The sequence below is a fragment of the Plecotus auritus genome, assembly GCF_963455305.1.
Source record: "Plecotus auritus genome assembly, chromosome: 3".
Lineage (NCBI taxonomy): Eukaryota > Metazoa > Chordata > Mammalia > Chiroptera > Vespertilionidae > Plecotus > Plecotus auritus.
In genome coordinates, this window is record NC_137772.1 from 29398592 (window position 1) to 29416719 (window position 18128).

Genomic DNA, 18128 nt, shown 5'->3' on the forward strand with positions numbered 1-18128 from the left:
TTAGAGATTTCTTATGCTTATTGCTTGGCAAAGTAATGAATCCTATAGGTTTCACAATGGCTGCTTACATACGGACTCACTTTTTCTTATTTTAATGTTATAAAAAATACATAGCTGCTCTGTAGCGAAAACAGAAGAGTACAGCATCCAGTTCCTCTATTTGTGAACACGTTAGAAGTGTTCTGTCAGGTTTTGTGTAAGTCCGTCTGTTCAAAAGTCCAGGATAGCTTTGGAGGGCTCATTCTTGCAGTCCCTGAATACGTCTCCATTATAAGGAATGTGAGCTTTGAAAACAGGCTCACCCTCCCTTTCCTCAGTGACACAGGACTTATGGGAGATCGCCATTTTGCAAAAAGGATCAGTTTCTTTTCTGTTGAAAATCTCAAGTATTGTAATAACGCTCTGACCGCACTAGCTGCACTCAGAGCCTCTCCGTTGTTTGGTTGAGAAGGATTTGGGCCTGTCAACTAGGAGAACTTTGGACCAAGGTTTGGTCAGCAGCATGCCCAGCCTTTCCATTGCTGAGCAAACTGAGTTGTTTCCTGGATTAGCATCAGGCTAACAGGCCTCTGGCACTACTCTTCTAACCCATACATCCCAAAGTGTTTTCTATTTCCGTTCTTCCCCCAGCACTTGGCAGTTACAGCCATCTGCATGGGCACAACACTTTAAACCTATTGTATGAGTTATTCTTTGTCCCTTGGAATTATCCCTTCAACAGTGTTTTCTTACTACTTGCTTTTTCCTTATTATCTTATTTTTTCCTTCGTTTCATATTCCTCTTCTTATTAGCACTCTTCTACACCTACCAGGTATGATGAGCTATTAATATTCTTAAAATAACTGAAAAGTAAGCACAGACACATGAACCAGACAATGGAAAGGATGTGGTGTTGTGGTGCCAGGGGCTAAAGGGACCACAGTGACCGTCAGCACCATCTACTGGTGGCAGTCAGAGTTGGCATCCTTTCTTGGAAGTTTTAGGTTTTGGTTTTAGTTACCAAAGCTGGTTCTTGGGTAGAAGAGTTTTAGTCTAAATAATTGATTACTTTAACAACCAGATCAGAGATCGATATTTCTATTCAAGGGCATCCATATGTCTAAAACATATTGTAAATTCTGAAACCATTCACACATGCTAAGAACTCCATTTATAAAAATACTAATTTTTCAAGGTGAAAGAAGATTTGCCATTATTTTCAAGTGTTCAAATAATATGAAGAACTTAATCAGGACTTGTGTAGAGCAGGTTCATTCAGGTACACTTACATGTGCTACAAATCCCTGCAATACACCAAGTACAATGAAATAGGCTGAAAATCGTGTAATAGAAAAAAGGTTTCCTGTATTAAAAAACAGCCAGATTAGTGGCTCACAAGTGGTCTTATGACACCAATACCGAAGGGAGACAACCTCAGGGGTCACCGCTGCCTCTCTGCGCATTCCCAGAGGAGGGATGAAGAGGCTTCTTGGGGAAGGTGCTATGCCACCTCTGAAGCTTCCACAGGACGCTGTATTCCAGGGAATATGCTCTTCAGTTGTTCCTATTTAGAACACAAGAAAGGGAACAAACTACCCATCTATCTATATAATTTTTACTGACAAAGCACTTTCAAGTCCATACATCATTGGACCTTCATATCAACCCCATAAGGGTGTCAAAAAGGTATTTTCCCTCTATCAAAAAGGCAAAGTGACATAATAATAGGTAGAAAAACTGAGACTGAACCCCATGTCCTCTCCATGTCTACAGCTTGCTCCTTTGGCAGGGTGTCCCAGAGAACATATGTCTGTCTTCATGCGTGCAGGCCACTGCAGTCACCTCCCATCTGCCACATTACAGAGACTTCTGCAACTGCTGAAACTCTATGGGCAGAGTTAAAGCAATCTTATCTGCTTCATATTTGCTTTATTTAAATATAAAAACTATATTGCTGCAATGAACATGGGCATTATTCGCAATAGTCAAGACATAGAAGTAACCTAAGTGTCCTTCGATGGATGATTGGATAAAAAAGATGTAATATATATGTTATATATATTATACATATATTATATATATAGTAGAATACTACTGAGCTATAAAAAATGAAATATTGCCATCTGTGACAACATGGATGGATCTTGAGAATTATGTTAAGTGAAATAAGTCAGATGGAAAAGGACAGGAAATGTATGATTTCATTCACATGTGGGATATAAAACAAAACAACAAACAAAAAACAAACTCATAGGTATAGACAACAGAATGGTGGTTACCAGAGGGAAAGAGAGAGGATGAAGAGGGGGAAAGGGATCAAATATATGGTGATGGAAGGAGATTAAACTTAGGATGGTGAGCACACAGTAAAGCACACACAGATGTCACATGATAAGGTTGTACACCTGAAATTTATATAATGTTATTAACCAATTAATTTAATAATAAATTAAAAACTTCCACATAATATTTATGCAAAAACTCCAAAAAATAAAGAGAAAACTTGAAAGCCAATGGCATCAGGGGCTAGTGGATATCCTCCAGACACCGAGTCAGAATATGGGCCCTCTAATCAGTGCAGACCCAACTAAATCTGGGCGTAGAGCCCGTCCGTATTGGCCAAAGGATGGATATATACATATATATAAAATTGCCTTAAACTTAGAAGTATGGCAAATCGAATTGACATAAACCGTTGGTTTATCAAAAGACACTGCTAGCAACATTGATAGCTGGCAACATCAATATTAAATGGTTATAAATTATATTCCCCATAGAAACTCTGTGTAGTATGAGGATTTATTCTAATTACACTTTTAAAACTGGTTTGAAAAATAGTTCATCCTGGTCACTAAGTTAATGTTTACTCTATTTAAAAGTAGGGCTATGCAATCAAACCAATGCCAAGCACCTTTAACCCCAAGTAAAGCAGTAAGTTCCCATAAATAGAACATTATTAATACTCAGTTTTTACAGTGAAGATAAAAGAGTAAAATCAAGAGTTTACTTTTGCCAACAAACTACTAGGTTAAGTATTTACTCACTCTGTCCTTAAAAATCTCTTAAATCCATGGTGTTCCTTAATAGGCTGATGGTCAGAATAATAACCTCCCGGGCAAAGACCTTGTTGGCTTAATTCACTGACATCTCGAGTCTCCACAAACACAGCAGGGACTGGCAGTTAGTAAAGCCTCAGTAAGTATTTGTTGAATGGATGAACACATTATAGATTCGTGAAACACTTTCTCAAGCACTAAAAGAAATCCCAGTCTAGTTTTAATACTAATCAAGATAGACTGAATTCAAATTTATCTGAAAATCGATGGCTTCTAGCTCACCCATTCTGCTAACCAGGTCACTGGACCAATCAGATCATTCTATTCCCCGCCATTGTAAATGAAAGAGGAAATTCCCAGTGATGACTATAATCTTCATCTTTTGAACATACCGGGGTTAGCTTTTTTCTTTATAAAATAATGGGAGAGTCAGAATAATGGGACTGCGCTTTGATAAAGTTACAAAGAATAATAATAAAGAAAGAGTGGAGGTATTTTCCTAAGCCCAACTAGACTAACAAGATAAAAAACGGGACAATCAGTTCTACTGCTGAAAATACAGCACGTAGTCCCTGTGGGATGCTTTTACTGAAACACGAGTTAGGACAGTGGTCGGCAAACCGCGGCTCGCGAGCCACATGCAGCTCTTTGGCCCCTTGAGTGTGGCTCTTCCACAAAATACCATGGCCTGGGCGAGTCTATTTTGAAGAAGTGGCGGTAGAAGAAGTTTAAGTTTAAAAAATTTGGCTCTCAAAAGAAATTTCGATCGTTGTACTGTTGATATTTGGCTCTGTTGACTAATGAGTTTGCCAACCACTGAGTTAGGACAACAGAGACCCTGGGGAGTCTTTTCCCTGTTTCTCTAGCAAAATCTCTGCACAGAGACTACTGGATTGCCTGACTTAAAAGTACAGCAGACTCTAATACGATGTGTACTCTGATGGCACACCTTTAAATAATACACTATTTGAGCTTACTTTGAGCAGATTAAAGCACAGAATGGCCACACTAAATGAACATCCATCTACTTTCATCACACCTTCCCCGGACAGCCCCTCAAAGCAATGTGCCAAATGCAGAACTGGGCAGTACATCCCCAGAAAATGCAATAATGCAGAACTGATAAGGGCTGTTCAGGCAAAGCATTTCAGATAGAGGAGAGTTTCAAAGGCTGCTCTTACATTCTCACCAGGGAGATCCCTGATATATGACCCGTGAAAAAGAAGAAGAGTAATGTAAAGAAAGTAATTATTAGATATAAAGTATCAGTATAAATAAAGGACTGTTAAGAGAATAGACAAGGAGTCTTAAACACATGATAGATTTTGGAAGTTTTGACACAATGGAAAATAGGAACCTAACTATAAATAATGATAGAAAAAATATTCATATCAGACATAATACTTTACATAACAATTTTATGTATATTATTTCATTTCATTCTTACATTCAAACAAGTGATATGTAGCCACGGTAACCTCCATTTTTTAGAGATCAAATGACTGGCTCCTAGTGGTCAACAGGACCCCATGCCTCCTAACTCAGGATTCCATCTGTTTTTCCTGGAACACTACCTCTAGTGAGCTGGATAAGTGAATATTAAAAATATCAACAAAATGAAGTGTGTCATCAACTTCATAATGTACTACTCTCAAGACTAGAAATGTTTTCTTCTTCTGTAATTTATGTTAAGCTTTTCATGCAGCATCCTGTTTATAAAAACACAACAGTTTAAATGGCTTTTACGGTCCAGGATTTAAAAATATATCTTGTGTAAAATTTTATCTTACAAACTACCACAAAATTCTATTACAGTTACTCAGAACTACATGGTGATTGTGTTACTCTCTGATTATGGCTGTCCTCTTGCATGAACAAAATGAGCACAATTAATTCCTCATCTCTTTTCACCTGGTATAGACAATACTTTCTCTCTCACAAATATAATATTGGCATGCGTCCTGCATATATAGTAGAAAGGAATATACAAACGGGAAATAGTTACTGGTTTGGGATTATTCCTTTTTTCTTATATTCAACTCAAAATCTAGTTTGCATTTCAGGAACCCATTTCTCATCCTGCTTACTGTGGGCTTCCTGACTCTAAGTGTGAGCCCACCTTCCTTTCAGGGGTTGGCAGTATGGCTTTCTACGGATGAGAGCCAGGCTACCCCAGGCTGGTTCCTCCAGGCCAGGCAAGGGCATCTCTCTGGGGTGGGGCAGGCTTCTCCACCTTGCCTACTCACCACCATTTCATACTCACTTATTTTTTTAAAATATATTTTTATTGATTTCAGAGAGGAAGGAAGAGGGAGAGAGAGATAGAAACATCAATGATGAGAGAGAATCATTGATCGGCTGCCACCTGCACGCCCCCCTACTGGGGATTGAGCCCGCAACCTGGGCATGTGCCCTTGACCAGAATCAAACCCGGGACCCTTCAGTCCAAAGGCTGGTGCTCTATCCGCTGAGCCAAACCGGCTAGGGCCATACTCACTCCTAATTAAATCACCTAAGGGTCTGGGCTCTAATACTGCTTTTCATCCTTTACAGAAAGTCTAAGTCACATCAACCCCCAAACGTTGGTTGCTATGCAAGAGCACCTGCAGATGAATAAGGGTCCAAACAGACAATTCAGCATATTCTTGTCTTTTCTTTCAGGGAAGTGGTCTGATCTTAGTATCTGGTTTCTGAGTCTCTCCTTTATGAAAGCAGAAAACCAAAATCTGCTTTTAGGTAACTGTCTGTTTCTGAGTAGACAGCAAGGAAAACTGTGGTCTCAAAGGGAAAGCTAAGTGGAAATGTCTTGTTACTGGTATGTCTGAAAATCATTTGATGGATTGCTCCTTCACTGCTACCTACTAATGGGAACAGAATGCTATGAATTAAAATAACACTTAAAAGTATATTTGAAAACCACCATGGTCTCAATGTCAAGTTTACAAGCAAAATGTACATTTTAGTGGCGAGATTTTATTATCAGTTGTTATAATGAAATGACAGACTTAAAAGCTGGTGTGAGAGCCTGTGGCAGTGTGTGTGTGTGTGTGTGTGTGTGTGTGTGTGTGTGTGTGTGTGTGTGTGTTTTGCCTGTGTGTTGCCTGTGCAATGTGTGTGTCTGTGTGCACACGGTAGGGGTGAGAAGGTTTCACCTCCAACTCCATTTGGTTAAAGAGAATATGAAGGGAAAGAATCTTGCTCAAGGATTTTTAATCTGCTATCTTCAAGGTCTTATTATTATTTTTGGAATGCTTTGCATCCTGGATGTTTATGTTCTATTTTTTTTTTAATCTCCTGTTTTTCAGTGTGCTCCACTCTGAAGGCCATTTCTGTAAAAATAGTGAGTAATTCTCTGGAAATAAAATCTACAAGTGAGCAGATACAGTTTTATTCAAGGTCCCCTCTAGGGCAAGGATAGTCCGGCAACCGATTAATGAGTTCCCAGCCTGCAAATTTCATATAACAGAGAAACACAAAGGAGCCTATCTCTGAATTAGCATTCTCTGCCATTCTCCCAGCCACACTCAGAACTCTTCTGTTCTCTCCCAAATTCTCTTATAGGAGGGGGTGGGGGGAGGCACTGGCTGCATTTGGAGGGTTGTCCACACTGGGGTCCCTAAGGATAGCCACTCAGCCTTGAGTGCGGAGTTCTTACCCCAGCTCCCTCCCGGGGTTGGGGGCAGGGTGTCTGCTCACACAATGCATTGCCCAGCCCGTCATCTTCTCTGGCTCCTATTAACTTCTCATCAGACTCGTCTTTGCCTGCGAGTGGCATCTGCTTCCCAACCTACACGTCTCAGAACCTGGCTGAGTGACAGCTAAATCCCTTTCAAAATAGAAATCTGATCAGGCCAAGCCCTTGCTCCACAATCACTGACAATTCCCAATTGTTCTTAATAAAAAAAAAAGGTTCAAAACACTTAACTTGTCCCCAAGACCCTATTCTGCCTGGCCTTGCCCACCCCACCCTCTCACTCAATCATAATAACCTCTCCTCCTTCCCATCTACACTCCAGTCAAAGCCCCCTGCTCCCCAGCTGCACAGACCCTGCCACACTGTCCCTTCACTGGACCCGCCGGCCACAGTCATCCTGTCTTGCCATCTCCAGCTGCCTGTCCCCTGCAAAGCCGCCCTGCAATCCCTGCACTGCTCCCGCTCTAGCGTAACGGGGCGCATGGAAACACGTCCTTTCCCTGGAGCAGGTACCATCTGAAATGATGTGCTGCCTGCAGTCTCCCCCTGCTTCCTCCACCACAGAGGTCACGGCAGCAGGGAATCTGCTTTCACTCCTAAGTGGCCATCTCAATGCCTCCCACATAATGGGCACTTTTTAAATGAGTGAGTAAATCAGTCCATCTTGGGCCTTCTCACTGTCTATATATATATTTTTTCTAAGACCTTGAAGCATTTTCTCTGACGCAAGGAAAGATGAAAAGCAGGAACAGAGAAAACTTCTACCCGCTTTTTCCACAGGCCTGTACCTACCGATTTCCTAGTCCCCTGCCCCAATCTCTTTCCATAGGAGAGTTTGGCAAACATCTAAGCAATGGAAGAGAGCCACTCTCCCTCTAATATTTATGACACAGGAAAAGAAGAGTAACCATGATATCTAATTTGTATTTTAATCTTTTGTCTTCCTAGTGAAATTTGTTTTCCAGGAAAGTATTGTAATTCAAGGAGAAGCGTGCATACTTAATGCTTTGGAAGGAGGTGTTTTGTTGTCATTGTTGTTCTTCACTTTAGGGGAGTTGGAAAGGGGTCTGGCTGCTGGAGGCCGTTCCGTATGAAAGGTGTTGAGAGCAAAGCAGGCCTAGGAAAACCTGGGTGCCTCACTGAAAGTACCCAGGGCTGACCCTGGGGCGTGAGCCACATTTTAGAATTTTCTGGCCCTGAATATTTGGAGCCTCATATGCACAGCCCTTTGTAAAGCTTCTTCACATTCCTCAGATTAACAAGGCGATCGAGTGCAATAGTTACGGAGTGACCTAGGTAGGGCTCTTGCAGACCTAGTTTTGAATCCTGGTTCAGTCTTTTATCAACTAGAAGACCTTGGGCAGATGACATAAGCACACCTAACCACAGCTTCCTCATCTGTAAAAGGACAGACACAAATCCCCCCAGCTCATAACTGTGCTGAGAATTAAAGGAGACGCTCAGCAGTGTGCTGGCCATGGGATGAGCCTGTGAAGTGGGCAAGACAGATAACTGAACCCCTTTCCCACGGCCTCAGAGAGGCTGAGATATGTAACCCATGTTGTGGAGCTGAGGACCAGAGCAGAAATTAACATGCAAATTCCCCGCTAATTCTCAATGTAATGAAATTCCTAGAAGCAGGAGGTACTTGATAATATAGTATCATTGTTCTTCCACACGATCCTCCAAGCAGCAAATTATGTTTGAGCTTCTTAAACACCTGAAGCAGAAGAGAACCCCTACCAGTTCTGAGTATAAAATTCTGTTGTTTTGAGGAAACAGCTGTCCCCACAATCACAGGCAGAACCTACGACACCAAAGAGGCACTGATATTTATCCTCAACAAAAAGGGGAGACTCAAGAGAACGAAACGTAGATCACAAGTGGGCCGGCGTTATGGGACGGGGGCCAGCAAACTACAGCCTGCAGACAGACCCCGGCCCTCTGCCCGCCTGGTAGATAAGGTTTTTCTGGAACTGCCATGCCCATTCAGCTGAGACAAAGACCCTAGCGCCCACACCCTCGATGTTTACTATCTGGCCCTTCCCAGCAAAAGCTGCAGACCCTTGATTAGAAGATAAAGCAGGGGGAAATAAACCCTGAAAATAGCTTAACATACAACATTTTATTCCTAGACTTCTTTTTTCACACCTTCAGTCCCATGAAGAAGAGGTGCTTTACAGGTGAACCAAATCCCCCGACTGAAATGAACAGTAAGGCCTTCAAGGTACTAGTAAGAGGTCTTCCCCCCGCCCCCCCAAAAAAGCCAGTTTAAGAATGGGTTGCCCAGCTCATTTGTCTCAGTGGTCCCAATACTTTTGTCTCCCCGGGGATGAAATTCTGCACGTTTACAGATAGGAAAGACTCACTGGGGTTTTCTCTTCTTTAAGGGTTGATGCTGGTCTCGAGCCTGGATCCGATTCCTCCTGTCCTGCCGCTTTCTTACAGATGTTTGGAGACTCCCAGGTACCTGGTGTTTGCAGATCACAGTAGTGTGATTTTGTGGTCAAGCTATTGGTGAAATCTTTGGACTGAGCTTTGCTGAGGAGAAACAAATGTGGAATTAGCAAAGACATTCTTGAACACGGACAGCTTTTCCGAAGCGATGCCCACATTCAGATTATGTGAAAACCCGTAACAGATACCACTGACTGCGTGCCTATAATCTGCTGAGCTCTCGGCTTGGTATTTTAAAGAGATTAACTTAATCCTCAGAACAATCCTGTGAGGAAGGCACCATTACCTTTGCTTTAAAAAAAACTATATATATATTTTTATTGATTTCAGAGAGGAAAGGAGAGGGCGAGAGATAGAAACATTAGTGATGTCAGAGAATCATCAATTGGCTGCCTCCTGCACGCCCCCTACAGGGGATCAAGTCCACAACCCAGGCATGTGCCCTGACTGGGCATCGAACCATGACCTCCTGGTTCAACCACTGAGCTTAGCCAACCGGGCACCTTTGCTTTTTATAAGAGGCTCAAAATAACTATATAATTTACCCAAGGCCACATAGCAGATAGCTGGGATTTGAACCCAGGTCTGCCCATCTCCTGGTTCAGGGGTTAAACTGCCAGGGCACACCACCTTCCTGTGATCAGCAGAGGGTAATTCCTTTAGCTCTGTATGTCCATGTGTAGTTCTAAGGTACAGAAGGTGGAAGGCAGCATCGCCAGCCCTGGGGATCTCAACTGAAGTCCTTGTGTCTGTTTCTATTTCACCAGCTCAGATAGGACTGTCAACACTCTAGGGACAGCAGGCTTCACAGAGGCCACCCTGATCACAACACAGAGGGGATCCATCCCCTACTCACTGCTCCCACCCTAGTCACCTCTCAGTTGATCCTGTCACTTCCTTATTCAAAAACCTCTTCCCCGTCCACAGAATGCAGTCTGAACTCCTAAACCAGGCCTTTGAGGCACGTTAGAGCATGGCCCCCATCTCCGACTATAGGCCCATGTGTACCCCAAATACTCAGAACTCAACATTGCCCAAAAAACCACAGGCTCCGTCAATGCTCTGTTTAGAATTTAATTGTAGCACATATCACAGTCTGTATTGGCTGCAGGGAGCTGCCTGATTCTCCTGCCGACTGAAGCTCCTTGTTCATCTTTGAATTCCCAGTGCCCAGCACAGGGGGAGCACCTAATGGGCCTGCGTGTCCGCTGCCCACAGCTAGGCAATCTTCTTTGAGGGCCGGAAGCTTAAATGGTCACTTATATTCCTGATGTCCAGCTGTATCAGCCTGCGTTGCTCTAGCACAGGGGTGGGCAAACTTTTTGACTCGAGGGCCACAATGGGTTCTCTAACTGGACCGGAGGGCCGGAACAAAAGCATGGATGGAGTGTTTGTGTGAACTAACATAAATTCAAAGTAAAGGAGCGGAGGGGAGAGCAAGAGAACCCTCTGCTCTTTCGGCTCCGCGGGCTGGATAGAACAGCCGAACGGGCCGGATCCGGCCTGCGGGCCGTAGTTTGCCCACAGCTGCTCTAGCATGATTCCAGGGAAAGCGGTGTTCACTAGGAAAATCACATCCACATCAAAACGGAACAACAAGTGGGAAAAGGAAGTAGCTAGTTCGATGGCAGAAAGGACAGGAATCACCAGGAGTCTAAAGAGACTTTCCAGAGGGATCTAAGTGACTTTTGTGACCCGTGAAATCCCACCCCTCTCCCCCACCAGATCCTGTGAGCACGAGGCTCTCATGGGTTTGCAGATTGCATACCTGAACTCTTCTGCTTCCTGCTGTGCTTTGGGCTGGGTGCTCTCAGCAACAACTTCATTACAGGGCACATTGTAGGGTTTGTCTAGGTGGTGTTCACCCATCACCCACACCCAGACTTCCTTATCGGCTCCCAGTTTCCAATGAACAGATTTGCTGTTCTCTGCAAGCAAAACAAAATTTGGATTGAACAGTGTTTCTAGTCAGGGGTTACTATGTTTTCCATCATTAAAGTATTTAGGGTCTTTCGGGGGGTGGGGGGGTGCGGATATTAGAAGAGGTGAAGCACTTCCAACCTGTCCAGGAACAGGCAGATTTTCTAGAGAACAATGGACATGGCGGCTGCAGTGATGTCTGTTTTGAATATATTTTTTAAAATTTTTATTGATTTTTAGAGAGAATAATGGAGAGAGAAAAAAACATCGATGTGAGAAAGATGCATCAATTGGTTTCAGGGGATCTCCCTGACCAGGACTTGAACCCACCACCTTTTGGTGTATGGGACAATGCTCCAACCAACTGAGCCACAGCAGCCAGGACAATGAATATGGTTTTTGAACGTGCCCATTTTATAAATGAAGGAGGCGAGATGGGATGAAAGCATGCATTGTGTGCAGCAACCTTTAGGCTAACATCAGATACCAGAACCCCTAAAGTCTAAGCATCTCCCTGCACCCCAGAATTAACAGCCCACCCAGGATTTGGTGTTTCCACTATCTTTATAGGCTGCATTGCTGGGCAAAAACATGCTTTTGAGAGTTAGACTGGCTTTAGTTGAAATCCTAGCCCTGCTGTTTACTAGCTGTGTGACTTGGACAAATTACTTAGTAATCTCTCTAAGCCTCAGTTTCCTCCTCTGCAGCATGGGAATATTGATATCTACTACACAGGACTGCTGAAAGAGTAGGCAGGCTAGGTGTATAGGCATGTCCCCTAGTGCCTGCCACATACTAGGAGTTCAAGGGAGGTTAACTGCTATCATCACTCTCCTATTGTTTCCTTATATGGCTGCTCAGAGATTCACACCAGCTGTGAGAAGATAATACTACTGGTAGGTAGTGTGATACTTGGTGAAGCTACTTAAATAACCTTTGTTTACAACTGGTCGCAAGGGTTGGATTACATTCTAGTGCCCTACTCTTGACATGTGGCCACAAAGGTCATGCTCCTGAACCTTGGGGAAGGTGGAGATACCTGGGAGAGGCCAAGAGGCACAGTCCTTAATCTGTAGGTCTCAGAGCAGGCCTACCCAGGGCTTCCGGGTCCACAGTTGGGTCTGGTCAAAATCCCTGGGCCCTGAGGATCTCAAGCCAGCCAGTGGTGTTGGGTACGTGAAAAGGGCACCCACCTGGAACACAGGTAGCCATGCTTATAGGTTAGAAATCCGCACTGGGATTGTCTTGTCTCCTTACAGTAAGTAGAGGAAGGTTTTCAATGAAAGCATCTCCATGTACTATATTGTTGACTATTTCCTACTGCTGCCTGAGGATACATTAAAAAAGCAGGCTGCTCAAAGTCAGATTTGTTCTTATGTTGGGCATCCCCTTCTGCCCAATGCAGTGGATACTTTCTGCAGGCTGATAACGTTCTAACTAGAACACGGGGCAGGGGGATTGAGTCATAGTCTTCACTACAAAAGGAGTCAAATGCCTCCTTCCAAAGGAAGCTGACCTCACGCAGTTTCACAAGGGGAGTGTCAGGGGAGGTGACACCAGGGGCGAAGGGAAGATCAATCCTGAATGTGCCCTCCTGGGGACAAGCCCTGACCAGCTGGGGCTCTGTTTGGGGAAATGCCAAATGGCTCATTAACTTGAGAAAGTTGTGATACCTCACAAAATTCCCTTTATCACTCTCTCAGGGCAACTCATAATATGTTTTACTATGTCCATCGCTCAACCTTCACCTAAGTGATCCTCTACCAGTATTTCTGACAGCAGGAGGGAGATGCCATGAGAGGAGACTGCAGAGTGCCAGGTGGGCGGCGGGGGGGGGGGGAGGGGCATGGGCAGGAATCCCAGCATCTCTGCTCAGTAGCATGGCACACACTTCCCCAAAACTGTCTCCAAAGAGTCCCATGAACTGCAGGCAGGAGCAGAAGGTGTTGCTCTGCAGGGTGAGAGAGAAATCCCAGAGCTGCCTGTGAACAGAGAAGGGTGCTTAGAAACTTAGAACCAAAGGAGAGCCATGAAGTTTTCAAAGGAGGCGGGTGGTGAAAGTGTGGTGACATTAAAGAAATCGTGGTTTTGGGACAAGAAGAAAGAATAGATGTAAGATGTCAGATTTAGTCAGTTGCCAAAATAATGGGCTCTTGACAGAGAGGCACTGCTGATCTCTGCTCTGACTGTTCCTCACCTGCAGGAGCTCTTAAAGGGGCCTGAAAACAAAGATGGGAGAGGCTTCAAGTGGCTCCACACAGCGCCATCAAACCTTAGGGGAGGCGGGGAAGTCATTCTAGTAAAATGAGGGTTGGTTCTGACACCCTCAGCATCTGACAAACACGAGGGAAGATTAGTAAGGCCTCTGTTTAGTTCACTCCACAAAAACTCAAGAGTTTCTAACTCTGAGCATGATGCAGAGCTCAATGCTACTGGGGATGTGTGGATAACACCGATGTGGCCCTTTCCTGCAAGTCACCTAGAGTCTATGAGAGAAAATGAGGCATTGGGTTACTGCTTTAATAAATTTTATTGTGTATCTACTATGTGCCAATCACTGAGGTAGATGTGTGAAAACACTTATGAACAAGACAAGCCACTGTCTGCTCTCAGGGAACTTACATTCTAGTTGGAGGAAGCAGGCATTGAATTGGGAAGGGTGGTGTTAAAGGAACTATGGGAATGCTTAAGATGAACTAACCAGTTTGAAGGGCCACCTTATAGAACCACCTTAGATGTTTAAGTCCAGTGAGAAGTCAAAGGATGGAAAAGAAATAAGAAGAGAAGTTCTTTGTGTTGAATTTTGGTGGATGGATATGGAACTTAGAGCAGGAAACGGTTTGGTGCCCAACACAAAGAACAGCATGATCAAAGCTCAGAGAAGGGAATCTATAGAGAAGCAGCGTCTCACCCAGAGCTGAAGAGGGTTTAGAAGTCACCTGACCATGGGTTGAGGACCTTACCAGGGAGCAGAGGCCCCCAAGGCACAGGTCCTAGACACATGGGTGAAGGATTTAAACTGAGGCCCTGTACTGCATAAAGCCAGAAAGTTGTATTAAAATCCCAGTGTTTCCACCAACATATCACTTTACTACTCTGAGCTGAGTTCCTGCTTTGATAAGAGAGAGGTAATAAATCTGACCTCACAGGCCTGTCACATGATAAAGGCTCAGAAAGTATTAGCTCCATGTTCTTGACCAACTGCCCAACATAGAGTCCATGACTGTCTGTCCAGGTGGTACCAGGGTCAGAGAAGTGATTTAGGAAGCGATAGGGCATGTCAGCATGTAGGTGTATCAGGGTAGTAGGAGGTGTGTGGTTGGTGAACGAGTCGGGAGAGAATGGGGAGAGCAGAGGGGTGAAAAGACCAGGGGGGAGGTAACTGGTAACTGCAGACTGGATGAGGGAAAGACAGTGTTAAACAGGACAGTAAAATCCAGGCGGCTGAATCAAGGAAGGACTCAAAGATGATGCCAGCATTTTGAGACTTAGCAATTGGGAGGTCAGTGGGTGGATAGCAGAAACAGTGACATTAAGAAAAGACATTTGTGCCCGGCCAGTGTGCCTCAGTGGTTGAGCACTGACCTATGAACCAGGAGGTCACAATTCGATTCCCGGTCAGGGCCATGCCTGAGTTCCCAGCAGGGGGAGTGCAAGAGGCAGATGATTGATGATTCTCATCATTGGTGTTTTTATCTCTCCCTCTCCCTCTCTAAAGTCAATAAAATCCTATATAATAAAAGCCTAATATATAAGTGTCTGGTCGACTGGTCGGCTGTTCAACCAATCAAAGCTTAATATGCTAATGATATGCTAAGGCTGCTCAACTGCTCGCTATGATGTGCACTGACCACCAGGAGGCAGGCAGTCAACTGTTCAACCAGTCACTATGAGCTGCACTGACTACCAGGGGCAGACGCTCCGACTGGTAAGTTAGCTTGCTGCTGTGGTCCGGCAGATCAGGACTGGGTGAGATGGGCCAGACACACCTTGGAGCCCCCTGCAGTCCCTCTCAGGCTGGCCAACCTCCCGCATCCCTTCCCAGCCCCGATTGTGCACTGGTGGGGTCCCTCAGCCTGGCCTATGCCCTCTCGCAATCTGGGATCCCTTGGGGGATGTCAGAGAGCCGGTTTCAGCCCAATCCTCGCAGGCCAGGCCGAGGGATCTCACCAGTGCATGAATCGGTGCACCGGGCCTCTAGTGTGTGTGTGTGTGTGTGTGTGTGTGTGTGTGTATGTATATATATATATATATATATATATATATATATATATATATATATTTTATATATATATTTAAAAAGAAGTACAAATTAGCAGTTATAAAACAGTCATGGGGATGTAAAGTACAACGTAGGGACTATAATCAATAATATTGTAATAACTATGTATGGTGCCAAGTGGGTACTAGACTTATGGGGGGATCACTTTCTAAGTTATAGAAATGTCTAACCACTATGTTGTATACCTGAGACTAATATAATGTTGAATGTTAATTATAATTAAATAATGGTTTTAAATTAAAAATAAATAATATAATTCTTTATTCTAAGTTAAAATAGCATAAAATTAGCATATGTATATACATGGTACTATCAAAGCATTCTGGATTTTCTGCCAACTTCACCTTGAAATTACGTTCATTCTGTAATCTGAGGACATGAGAGAGGGAAGTTTATGTAGCACTTCCACTTAATTATAAGTTTTTCTCCCAGTGAGTAAAGAGAATGGGAAGTAAACATTGCAAGTGGCACAAACCAATGGCTTGATCATTGTTTCATGAAAAAGGGAAGGCTCTGCATATAAGAAGTTGCCCACTTGATAACAATGAAAATCCATCAAATGAAATGGACTCCAAGTCCATTTCAAGGGCATACCGGCAGTGACCAGATGCCAGCCTATTGCACTAGGTTTCTGTCAACTGTAGAGAGACCCAAGGAAACAAGTGCTAGGCAGTCCTGTACTAAGTAAAGGCCTCCTCTGTTTGTGGTACCAGAAGAAAAAACCATACAGAAGAAAGGCTCCACGGCAGGGCCTCAATGCAAGCATACATTTCTGAAAGGCACCTGCAAACAACAGTGACTGTTATTAGCTCCAGGTAAGCTCAACGTGTAGCACATCTGTTCCCAGCACCAGCTTTGGGAGAGTCAGACTCAAGGTCCTCTTCAGCTCTTTCACTTACTTACTAGTTGTTGCCTTGGAGAAGTTAGTTCATGTCCCTCAGCCTCAAAAGTGTGAACATTAATTGAGTTTCAGGTTTGGTGGTGATTATTAATGGGATGATATATTTAAGCACTGAGCTCAGGGCCTGATTTACCATCAGTTCAATAAACACTGGCTGGTGCTGCTTTTATGGTCTAGAGCAGCAGTTGCCATCCAGTGGTCTGTGGACCACTTGTAGTCGGTGAGGTCCGAAAGGTTGGCGACCACTGGTCTAGAGTATCGCTGTCCAAATGAATGACATCTATAACTTCATTTTTTAGTAGCTCCATCACAAAATCAAAACAACAGGTGAAATGAATTTTAATATTTTATTTTACCCAAGATATCCAAAATATGATGTCAATATAGAATGACTATAAAATTATTAATTATTTTCTTCTTACCAGGTCTTTGAAATCAGTAATTGACACTTCTAGCACACCTCAATCCATACTAGCCTCATTTCATGTGCTCAATAGCCACATGTGGCTAGTGGCTGCCATATTGGACCATACAGCTCTAGACCTCAGCAGGGAGAGGAGGTCCATACTTCTCTGACTCTCTTAGAATCACATTGTCCCACCACGTTTTGGAAATGAATTTCTGATCTAGAAAGAATTAAATCCATACTTCCAAGTGTTTTTCAGCCCCTCCTACGTTAGCCCTAAGATTACTAAAAAGTGGACAGGTATCTGGCATGCACAATATCAAACATTTTAGTGATGCTCCTTCAAAACTCACCACAGTGAACTATACAGGGATAAAAATGACCAGGTGACAATGTAAGCATGGCTGATTGATGAGCTGGAATGGTGTAACGGAGTCAGGGGTGGGCATAAGATATACTTATTTAAATTTTTAAAATTAAATTTATTGGGGTAACAAACTCACAAAACAAAACAAGCTCAAAGATGCACTTAAAGAGCCAAGAAAAGGCCAATCTCCAAAGCCATAGCCTGGCTAAGAACTGCTAAGAAAAACAGTACTCAAGTCAGCTGGGTGCAAGCAGGATGGTGGGGGGATGGAGGTGAGGAAGGCAGGGCGGAGGCAGGGAGGCAGGGAGCTTAGGTCTGAAAAGAGCAGAAGTCCACAATGAGCCATCCGACAAAGAGTGACGGGGGCTAGTAGGTTTGCAGCACAAACACTCCTCTGGAAACCACCTGCCCTGATAATACTGACTTTATCTGTGGCTTTGACTTCGGAGGCAGAACAGTAGGAAAGAGGGAACTGTTGTCTTTTTGAGGGGAAGTAGGGAAAGAATCTCAAAACCTCCTTTTTCCTGTAATCAGACGAGGAACTAGGTAATGCAAAATATTTTTCCGAGTATTAAATTTAAGGGAGGAATAAACTTCTCCCATGAAATACTGATAGAACTTTCACCGTATATATTAATATATATTTTCATGATCACTTAGCTAGCGTAGTCATACAGGTTTTCTGAGAGGCAGATTCAAAGCTCTGCACAAGAAAAATGTAAGCAAATAAATGGAAATTGTTTCTTAACACATTGTGGATGGATCACGAGAATTTGCCAGCTTTGTTTAGTTCCATTCCATATTACACAGTTTTTACAAAGTATCATACTTTAAAAGGATATTAGCTTGTAAGAACATGTAATAAATAACTTCAAAATGCAATGGGTATTTAATTTTAAAGCGTGCCTTTAACATTTATGTAAAATTTTTTTTACTTGTTCAACAGAAACTTATCTGGCCACTGTGTAAAGCTAGCAATAAAACTACTGGTCCGCAATGTGTTAAGTCACCACAAGGAGATCAATTCATCAAACAGCAGAAGCCCAAAGTCTAACAGAGTCTGGG

At 43.4% G+C, this 18128-nt stretch overlaps 1 protein-coding gene across 4 annotated transcripts in view; it reads right to left on the reverse strand.

Moving 5' to 3' along the window:
• Positions 1-18128, reverse strand: part of SH2D4A (SH2 domain containing 4A) — a 108871-nt gene that overhangs the window by 24334 nt on the left and 66409 nt on the right. For all 4 annotated transcript variants that reach the window (XM_080660431.1, XM_080660428.1, XM_080660429.1 and 1 more), the window contains 2 exons: positions 10956-11115; positions 9100-9271 (listed from right to left, as the gene is read on the reverse strand). In XM_080660431.1, coding sequence (XP_080516557.1) covers positions 9100-9271; positions 10956-11115 — 332 coding nt within the window. The remainder of the gene's footprint in view (positions 1-9099; positions 9272-10955; positions 11116-18128) is intronic.